The sequence below is a fragment of the Borostomias antarcticus genome (assembly GCF_949987555.1).
Source record: "Borostomias antarcticus genome assembly, chromosome: 15".
Taxonomy (NCBI): Eukaryota; Metazoa; Chordata; class Actinopteri; order Stomiiformes; family Stomiidae; genus Borostomias; species Borostomias antarcticus.
Window position 1 is genome coordinate 21162886 of NC_140248.1, and position 10970 is coordinate 21173855.

At 46.6% G+C, this 10970-nt stretch overlaps 1 protein-coding gene across 1 annotated transcript in view; it reads left to right on the forward strand.

Moving 5' to 3' along the window:
• LOC311318710 (ephrin-B3-like) overlaps nt 1-6878 on the forward strand; it is a gene marked incomplete at its 3' end in the record, with an annotated part of 22583 nt that extends 15705 nt beyond the window's left edge. Inside the window, exons 3-5 of the mRNA XM_084450126.1 lie at nt 5460-5552; nt 5818-5880; nt 6451-6878. Of these exons, the coding sequence (XP_084306252.1) occupies nt 5460-5552; nt 5818-5880; nt 6451-6878 (584 nt within the window). The remainder of the gene's footprint in view (nt 1-5459; nt 5553-5817; nt 5881-6450) is intronic.
• Between the last annotated feature and the right edge of the window lie 4092 nt (nt 6879-10970).

Consider the following 10970-nt stretch of genomic DNA (forward strand, 5'->3'; position numbering starts at 1 on the left):
ATACATTATAATAAAGGTTATATTAAAATAAAATAGGTTATTTAATTTATTTTTTTATACATATATCTATTCCTTTCTTTAGAATATCTCCCATCTGTCCTGGCAGCCCCCTCCAATCACTGACATACTTTTAATTTATGCCATTATGGAAACTAATTAGGATCATTAACAGTGTGTGTGTGTGGGGGGGGGGCATCATGTCTTTTCAGAACCTGCAACGGAGCGTGTTTTTTCGCCTCACATACAGACAATAGACAGCTAGATCACGCAGTCAGACAGGGAAGACACAGGTAACACGGCCTCCACACAGTGCAGGCACCGCCAGCACAGCAGCTAACACACACTTGAGTGACAGGGTCAGCATGAGGGTGCAGCTGAGACAGTCCGTGGAGATATGTGCTTTGACGCACATTCTTCTTCTTCTCCTCTTCATTTCTCCCTCCTTCTCTCTCTCTCCTCTTCTCTGTCTCCCCCGCTCTCTCCTCTTGCCACTCTCTCTCTCTCTCTCTCTCTCTCTCTCTTCCCCTTGGCTGTGCTCTGACTCAGTTGTCAGACTGCGTTATTTCGGCTGGATGGCTCTCTATAATGTCTCTTTATTTTTCTTCTTCTTTGTGGAACAGGGTTGCCGTGTGGGGGGCGGGCTCGGGTTTTTGATTGTGCACGAGGGGGCAAGGGCGTTGTAGCGCTACCGCAGGTCTGAACTCCACTCTGCATGGTCAACATCTCGCCCTGCTCCTCGGTCAATAACACAACACTGCCAGGCGAGGCACATGGTTTGCCACAGATTATAGGAACAAACAAGATTACTGTACGACTTACCAACTAAAAGCACATGCATACACTTGTACCTAGGTTAGAACCTTGATTGAATAGGAATTGGATTTTCGATTCCTGCTTGTGTGTGTGTGTGTGTGTGTGTGTGTGTGTGTGTGTGTGTGTGTGTGTGTGTGTGTGTGTGTGTGTGTGCATGCGCGTGTGTGCGTGCTCGGATAGCTGGATAATGGTGTGTGTGTGTTTGTGTGTGTGTATGTGCGTGCGTGCGTGTGTGTGTTGTGTGTGTGTGTGTGCATGCGCATGTGTGTGCGCGTGTGTGCGCGTGTGTGCGCGTGTGTGCGTGCTCGGATAGCTGGATAATGGTGTGTGTGTGTGTGTGTGTTTGTGTGTGTGTGTGTGTGTGTGTGTGCATGCGCATGTGTGTGCGCGTGTGTGCGCGTGTGTGCGCGTGTGTGCGCGTGTGTGCGTGCTCGGATAGCTGGATAACGGTGTGTGTTGCGGAGGTGTGTTTAGTCGTCTCTTCCTAGCGTGTGTCAGAGCGATCCAGGTGGAGCTGTTGAAGCCTGCTGCTTTGACTGCCGGCTCCGCAGGCCTGACAATGTGTCGACGAGTGTTTTCTCTTCCTGTGGAGTTATCTCTCTCCTCCTCCAGCGCCGTATCTCTCCACATCTCTCTACTGAAGCTGACAGGAACAAGACCCAGAAAACTCGCTCTGATTTCGGCTCCGATAAGATCTCCTCCTATTCTCTCTCTATCTCTCGCTCTCGCTCTCGCTCTCTTTCTTTTTTCTCTCACCGCCCCCTGCTCCTTCTTTATCTGTCCTCACATTATACATCTCTTGTTTCCCCCCATCCTCTCTCTCTCCCTCCTTCTCTCACTCCCCCCTGTTTCTCTCAGCTGCTCACTCTCTCTCCTCCTCCAGGTCCCCTTCTCTCACTCAACCCCATCCTCTCTCTCTCCCTCCTTCTCTCACTCTCTCTCCTCCTCCAGGTCCCCTTCTCTCACTCAACCCCATCCTCTATCTCTCCCTCCTTCTCTCTCTCTCTCTCTCCTCCTCCAGGTCCCCTTCTCTCACAGAACCCCATCCTCTATCTCTCCCTCCTTCTCTCTCTCTCTCTCTCTCTCCTCCTCCAGGTCCCCTTCTCTCACTCAACCCCATCCTCTATCTCTCCCTCCTTCTCTCACTCTCTCTCCTCCTCCAGATCCCCTTCTCTCACTGAACCCCATCCTCTATCTCTCCCTCCTTCTCTCTCTCTCTCTCTCTCTCTCTCCTCCTCCAGGCCCCCTTCTCTCACTGAACCCCATCCTCTATCTCTCCCTCCTTCTCTCTCTCTCTCTCCTCCTCCAGGTCCCCTTCTCTCACTCAACCCCATCCTCTATCTGCGATTGATTCACCTTTTCTCACCTATCCTCCCTCCATTTTGATCTCCGTTGTTAATGTGTGTGAGCTCCAGACACCATGCAGCCAACATCCTCCTGGACTAGACCATGTATCGATGTGTGACACAATTATCTCCCTTCTACAGTAACCATACTTTGTTCTTTTTTTTTTACAACTACAGTATCCATATAGACATGTCATTTTTATTATTCTTAAAAAATATTTGTAATATACCACTCTACAGGTGTGCTAGAGTAATGGTTTTGTCGGTGCCTGGCAGGTTGGTTGTGTAATACTATATTGTGTTTGACCACAGGAAGAGAGAGTGAGAGTCAGACGGACAGACGGCTCATTAAATGTCTACAGCCAGATCCTGACCTCAGTCTCAGTGTGGGGGTTGACGGACAGGCTCTCGATTGGTTCAAAACACCAGTTAGTAATCAGCCTGTGACCTCAGCCAATCAAAGACAGGTGAAGCATCATCTCTCTCAATTTGTGTCCAATGAGGCAGTGTTCTCAGTGACTCCACCAATTACAGATTAGCGCAGTGAGGCAGGAGCGCCCACGGATTGGAAAAAGTTATTTCACCACAATCTACTATTTTCACCGCAATGAAGAAGAAATACATATTTATTAAAATATAGGGTTGTGTTTTGTGTGAATCATCAAGAGGAAATATTTAACACTAGCAAAAAGCTTGCAAGTAAACAAAACTGAATTAAAAACGGAATTTACATTTGTTTTGTGGGGGAAGGTTTCCCATCATCCAAATGTCAGACCAACAGTACAGTATGTACAGTAATGGGTCACTCGTCCTGCGTTTCTCATACAGTGAACCGACAGGGACGATGATGCGGCTGAGATGCAGCTCCCTGAGGATTTGTTTTTAGAACCAAGTATCGACTGGAACTCCTGATGTGTCCCCTGGCCTCAACACCACCTTATGTGGGTCATACGTCTCACACTCCATTCCATGAACAGATAGAGCGTTGCTTCTGCTGCCTACACTCACATACACAGCCACGATTTAAATGTTGTCACACGCACGCACACACACACACACACACACACACATTCACTGCATATTTACAGTACATAGCAGTTTCAAGATAAGAGAACATGATCATTCAAATTCACAGACAGTTGGTTACCATTCATTTTACAACATGACCGTAAACAAGGCAGTGTAAATGTGTAGCCGTGCCACCTGTCTATTTCCCTCCTACTGTACCCAGGGTTGGGAGGGACCGGCGCTGGCCCCTTAATGAGGTGCCAGCCGTGGGGGCTGGATTGACAGCCTGCTGGACGCCGGGGCGCACGCAGATTTTCGAGAGGCCTCCTCCGGGACAGTGGCCCTGTTTTTACACTCGGATGGATAGATTGAGCTCCACCAGACTGACTGCCCGGCTGACCGCAGCCGTGCCTGGCCGACGTAGAGCCTGGCTGCCTGCGAGTCTCCATGGCCCCTAGCTGGGTCTGCCTATGCGGGTGGCGCAGGCCTGTAGGGCAGACTGGCAGCTGACAAGCACTAAAGCCTATAGAACCGTCTGGGCTCAGCGAGGTTAGGTGGGGGATTTTATGTGAGGCACAAAGGATGGATTTAATTTCACACGGGTTCAAGTTAAACCGTTGATTGAGCCTCACTATAATGATGGTTCAAGCGTCCTCGGGGACAGGCTCTGCTCTGTCGGTGGTCCTCGCAGCCCAATACCGCCTCTAGGGGGGGGTTAACAGGGAGGGGTTTGGGTTAGGTCTAAGTGGGTCACTCTCTGGGTCAATTTAAGATGTGCCAGAGGCAAAAACAGCCCCCCTTTCCGCCCCTTCTTTCCTCCCCATGCCTCTAGTCTGCGTGCAAATCCCTCTCTGCTCTACCAGAGCGCACGCGTTCATGTGTTAATGGGTCAGCCTTGTTCTACACAGCAATGCAGAAAACCGTTTTTTGTTTTTGGCCTTCTGTTGTGTTTTCCGGGCAGAACAGAACTCCGGTTTATGTCGGGCGCTGTACATCCATCTCTCGCTCTCTCCTTCTCCCCAGATCATCATCATCTCAATTACTCTCCACTCTTCTTGTTTCTCTCCATTGCTCTCTCTCTCTATCTCTCTCTCTATCTCCATCTCTTTCACTTTCTCTTTCCCTCTCTCTCTTTCTCTCCCCTCTCCTCTGCTCTGTCTCTCGATTTCCCCGAAGTTGATCATCTTCTCAAGAACTGTCCTGCTTCCCTCCCTCTCTTCTGTCCCTTCCCTATGTCCCCAAAGATGGCGATGGCTCGTCACTCCCTGTCCACAAACAGCCTATATATAGTTTGTGTGTGCGTATAAGTGCGCATTCATCTGTAAATGTGCATGTGCTTGATCTGCCATGGAGCTTTAAACAGACACACGCAGATGTGTTGAGCTCTGATACCCTCACTCACTCTGCTTCTCTCTCAAATTTGCACCCCCATAACTTTACATGATCTCTCTCTCTCTAGCTCTCTATAGCTCTCTATAGCTCTCTCTCTCTCTCTCTCTCTATCTCTCTCTCTCTCTCTCTCTCTCTCTCTCTCTCTAGCTCTCTCTCTCTCTCTTCCTGTCTTCAAAGTACTAATCTCTCCTTCTCCTCTACTATTCCCAGATGGGAAGGAGAGACCGAGAGTGAGAAAGAGTTACTGGTCCTAACTCACAGTCCCCCTGTTGTATTTCGTAATATGTTTCTTCTAGCCGTAAATTGAGCAAGTTGATGTTTTTATGCAGTGGGAGGACACCCTGAGGGGTGATCTAGCCATTGGCTGGGGTCCATGTGGGTGCAATGTTCTGTGGCTCAGAGTCTGTGTTTGTGTGTGTGTGTGTGTGTGTGTGTGTGTGTGTGTGTGTGTGTGTGTGTGTGTGTGTGTGTGTGTGTGTGTGTGTGTTTGTGTGTGTGTGTGTGTGTGTGTGTGTGTGTGTGTGTGTGTTAGGGCTTGGGGTCATAGTGTGTGTGTGGGTTATGGTGTATGTGGAGGTGAGACATGCTCTGCCCTAGTTCTCCTCACCAGAAGGCCCCAGCTGTGAGGATTACACTCGTGATTACACTTGTGATCAAGACAGTGTGTGTTTGTCTGTCTGCATGTGTGCATGTACAGTATATAGGTGCACTATAAGAGGATAGTAGAAACATGTGCGGATGGAGTGAATTTTTCACTTTTTCCACTCTAAATGTATTGAAACAGTTCAGAATCTTACACGTGTATGTTCTGAAAGTGCTGACTGATGATGAAACGAGCCACGTCTATGGATCTTGAGAATATCATGTCTGAAATGATCCATCTCTCCCCCCTGTCCTCAGCTACCTCTGATGGGACTAGGCAAGGTCTGGACAGCATGAGGGGAGGAGTGTGTGTCACACGAGGGATGAAGGTGGTGCTCAAAGTGGGACAGAGTGAGTATCATCATCATCATCACCATCTTCATCATTATATTCCTTATCTCTAGTATGTTTCATAAGCTGTCAGTGGTGCTGTTGTTGCACAGGCTTATGTATAGCTGTATTATAAACAAAACCCTTAGACTTTATTCAGCTGATTTCAGTATATCCTATTCATCCAACCTGGTTTTGTATCAGGCTATGCCAGACAGTCTGCTCTAGTATCCTTTGTAACAGAACGTGTTCAGAACATTAAACCAGTTGTCTTTTTGTCTCATAGCGCCTTACGGCCTTCCTCCCAAACCCAAACCAGACCCAAACCGCTTCAACACCAAGAACAAAGGTACCCGTATAGTATAGTATCACAGTCAGCATTATCATATTCAGTACTATCATATGCAATACTATCACATTCAGCACTATCACATTCAGTACTATTACAAAGAGTTCTAACACATACTTTCACATAGGCCTACAATACTATTACATGCAGCGCTATCACATTCAGTACTATCACATACAGTACTATCACATACAGTACTATCACATACAGCACTATCACATGCAGTACTATCACATGCAGCACTATCACATGCAGTACTATCACATACAGTACTATCACATACAGTACTATCACATACAGCACTATCACATGCAGTACTATCACATGCAGCACTATCACATGCAGTACTATCACATGCAGCACTATCACATACATTACTATCACATTCAGTACTATCACATGCAGCACTATCACATACAGTACAATCCTATTCAGTACTATTGCATACGATTCTATCACATACCGTACTATGACTGTAGTACTGTGCTATTACAGAGACGGGAAGGGAAGGTACAATAGTGATATGCGGACTGAACGTTTCCATGACTCCTGTCTCCATCCCGCCCGCAGGTGGGGGGACCAACGGCACGACCTCGCGAGGCGCCGGCGCCGAGGGGGAGGGGAACAACAGCCTGCCCACCTCTAACGTGGCCATCATCGCCGGAGCGGCCGGGGGCGGGGCTTTCCTCATCATCGTGACGGCAGCGATCTGTGCGGTGTGCTACCGGAGGAGGAAGAACAAGCACTCGGAGACCCGTCACCCCGCCCTGTCCCTGACCACCCTCACGCCCAAAAGGGCCGGCGCCGGTGGGTCCGGGGCCTCCGCCGCGGGGGGCAACAGCGGCTCGGAGCCCAGTGACATCATCATCCCGCTGCGGACTTCAGACTCGGCCTACTGCCCCCATTATGAGAAGGTGAGCGGGGACTACGGCCACCCCGTCTACATCGTCCAGGAGATGCCCCCCCAGAGCCCAGCCAACATCTACTACAAAGTATGAGGAACATACACACACATGCACGCACGCACGCACACACACACACACACACACACACACATACACGGATGGTGAATACACACAGATGAACAAACACCAAGACTGACTTTATTTGATTTGTCTTAGAATTTTAACTGTCCCCAGCGTCCTCCACACCCCCACGCCTCCACCCCCCCTCCCAGACTGTGTGATGGCCGCCCCTCCCCAGCCCTGTACACCTGACGGGAAGGGCCCTGGTACTGGTACGGACACGGGTACTGGTGCAGCCAGATGGAGGAACCAGTGTGGTCCAGTCGGGCCCTCTTCCCTGTGAGACCACTGGACCCAGACAATTCCTTCATTTTGCTCAGAGTGAGGGGAGACAGTGGATAAGATTTTTTTTTTTTTAAAGTAGGCCTATTACAGTTTGTGTTTGTGTATGAATGTGTGTATACTGTAAGTGTGTGGGCATACATATGAGTTGTGTAGTATATCTGCTGTAAGTGCGGTGTGTGTGTGTGATTAACTTGTGTTTTAGGGGTATGTCTTAAAACCAAAATCACAAAAAGCAAATATCAAAGCAAGAATCAGATTGTCACCAACTGTCAACACTTACAGATTATAAAAATGTCTCTAATGTTTTGTAGATTATTCTACACCTCTTTTGATTTCTGTTAGGCGCTGTTGTATTGTCTGTATTCTGTATGTGTTGGAGTCTAGATGAGATCTAGGTTATTTATTTCCATTTGGTTTGGTTCTTTTTGAAATGAAGACTCTAATACGCATCCTCCCAGTCCTCCCAGTCACTGTTTAATGTCACTGTACGATGCCTTAGCATTGAGATTACATTAAATTACATTACAGTCATTTAGCAGACGCTTTTATCTAAAGCGACTAACAATAATTGCATTTAACGTAGGAAGAGCCAATGTACTACTACTTGCCAGAACTCATAAGTGCATCTTCCCTCTAAAACAAGTGACTAAGAGCATAATCTAATGCTAAAGGCAAAGTGCAAGGATAGCATCTAAAATCTAAAATACAGTGCAATACAATACAATAAAATACAATAAGTGCTTAGGAGGGAGGAGTGTTGTAGTACTTCTTGAAGAGATCCTGTTGAATTTGCCAAAATTGTGTAGTATTGCGAACAATCAGATTATACAAAGAAGCACTTACAGAGAGGCTAAAAGTGACAGCAGGAACAGATTAACCTATAAACACTGTGACTTTTTTTTCTCACGTACACATTTCATCAGAAAGAACAAAAACATGCCTGGAGCTCCTCAGTCTCCAGTGAACCTGGTTTCTCACAGGGTTGAATGCTATGTTTGTGGGTCTGTATGTACAGGGTTGAATGCTATGTTTGTGGGTCTGTATGTACAGGGTTGAATGCTATGTTTGTGGGTCTGTATGTACAGGGTTGAATGCTATGTTTGTGGGTCTGTATGTACAGGGTTGAATGCTATGTTTGTGGGTCTGTATGTACTGGGTTGAATGCTATGTTTGTGGGTCTGTATGTACAGGGTTGAATGCTATGTTTGTGGGTCTGTATGTACAGGGTTGAATGCTATGTTTGTGGGTCTGTATGTACAGGGTTGAATGCTATGTTTGTGGGTCTGTATGTACAGGGTTGAATGCTATGTTTGTGGGTCTGTATGTACAGGGTTGAATGCTATGTTTGTGGGTCTGTATGTACAGGGTTGAATGCTATGTTTGTGGGTCTGTATGTACAGGGTTGAATGCTATGTTTGTGGGTCCGGACTCATGGTTGAGTGACTGGGTGAGAGAACCAGTGGAATGCTGAAGGTTGAGAAGAGGAGAAAGCCAGAGGTCACTTCTGAAATGCCACCGGCGTCACATACAGCCTAGCGCCATGCTAGCCACCTATCTAAGTGATTTATAATGTGGCTTATTTGCTGGACCACCAACACAATCTCCTCATATCTCATGCACTCGCTTTGAGACTCAAAATGTTACTTGTTGAAAGACTACACCTCATAAACTGACAGATGTACATGTTGATTCGTTCTTGTTTTCATACAGTCATGCTCATATTGTAGTTGCTTTTATGTTGTGTGATGTTTTTTTTATTATTATTTTTTACTAATGCTGAGGTCCACAGTCAGTGTTCAGATGTGATCATCATGAGTGATACGTGATGACAAACTCTGTGACATCATATCGTATGATATCGTATCATCACTCTGGAACATTTTGGACCTCGACTGACATCATCAGTCGGACTCCAATGGACCTCAAGTACACTAAACGGACAACGGCACACTCACTAGCTGAGATGTACGGGAAGCTTCCAAGAGGAGAACCTGGAGTTTCCTGGTGCTAGAACATGAACATGCCCTGTCTTTAGTTTGAAGACATGTATTAGTATTCTCCACTATTTGCCGTGAGAGGGACAGGACCTCTGGGTTCAGTAAGGCCAGCGGAGTCACCATGTTCCTCTGTGTCCCACGCAGAGTTCTGTGTTCCACTTTCACTTGGTGGTTCTCCTCGCCTGTTTCCCATTTAATTTGTGCCAAGGAGCTCAAACAGAGGAGAGGCCTTGCTCTTCACTTGAGACTGTGGACAAAACTGCTCAAGCTTTGGTGACACGCTCATGGTGGCTCTGCTGAGAAGTCTTCGATATTGTAGAGTGTAAAAGCAGACATGTTTTGAGAATGGTCAAGATTGATGTGAGATTATATCAATAAGTACAGACGCGGTATGACATTGTAAGATGGTTGACGTTACCTCCTTGGCCTCTTCTCTTCCTGTTCCTACTCCCCAAATCACCTTCTTGCAAACCTGCATTCCAGTTTTTGGGGGAAAACATAAAAAACGTGTTTATGTTATTAAAGTACTTCTGCTGTCCAGTGTGTCTTCCTGTTTGATTTATATGCTAAATTTGCATTTTGAGAATCTTCTGCTCCCCGTCTCACTGCATTCTCGTCTGAGTCTTTCACACAATCTCATACAAACATAGTCTTTGTTCTCTTCCTTCCTTTGATCTGTAGACCCTTTCTTTCGGCTGAATGCTTCCAGGCCAGAAGAAGACGGTGACATCACTGGCATTTTAATTGTCCATCCTCACTATCCTTTCTGTTTTGTGTTGAAATGTATGCATTTTATGTCTGTATACTTATTTCTCACTTGCTCTCTCTCTCTCTCTCTCTCTCTCTCTCTCTCTCTCCCTCACTCTTGCTTTAACGCACGTCACATGTCAGCTTCTGGCTCATCTCTCCACGTACATCCACAGTTGGTGTCTAGCTCCCTGTCAAGCCTGAATACTAAATCAAGTAGACTTGTTGGCGGGAACAGTCAAATTGATGCAAAACACAAGTAGGATGACCTGCAACAATAGAGCTACACAACTTCCAGACTAGGTTTTACACAGCGGGGAGAAGGAATTACTCTAAGAATCATCTGGCAGTGCTGTGATTGAGCTCTCTGTCAGTCTATTAATATCCTTTTCTACACAACAACAGGCTGAGCCAGGAGCAGCAACTTCAGCATGCACACAAACGTTACACACAGCAGCTCTCTTGTGAACAGATGGTGGAGTTTGTTTATCTAGGAGTTAATTGCTCTATTTAAGTTCTCGTTAAATTCACCTGTCTTTTCGTGGAGGTGAGTGCAGAGAAGAAAGGAGAGAGAGAGAGAGACTGTTACCTGTGGTGCAGTATTGTAGAAACTATTAGCATCTTAAAAAGGCAGGTTCTAACTCCTTGCTAGTGTATTGGTGGGGGGGGGTCTGTCTGTCTGGCCCTGGTGGACAGTGAGTGTTGATCTGGAGGGAGGGGCTGCTGTATTAGCAGGCTGGGGAGAACAGGAGGGGACAGTAGAGACATCCCTTTCATCTCTGTAAGGTCCTTTAAAACCCTTTTCAGGTTAGAAAGAACCTTTTAGGGTCCCAAACATCACCTTAGGAAGCTATTTATCTTATCTCTCGTTCTTGCTATTTTTGCAGAGTATTCTAATGTTGTTATGAATATGTATTTAAAGCACCCTTTTCTTGTTAGAGTGTAGGTCACTGAAGTTTCTTGTTAGAGTGTAGGTCACTGAAGTTTGCTAACGGTAGTCATGGAGATAATTACACAGATTATAACCAAGCCCTCC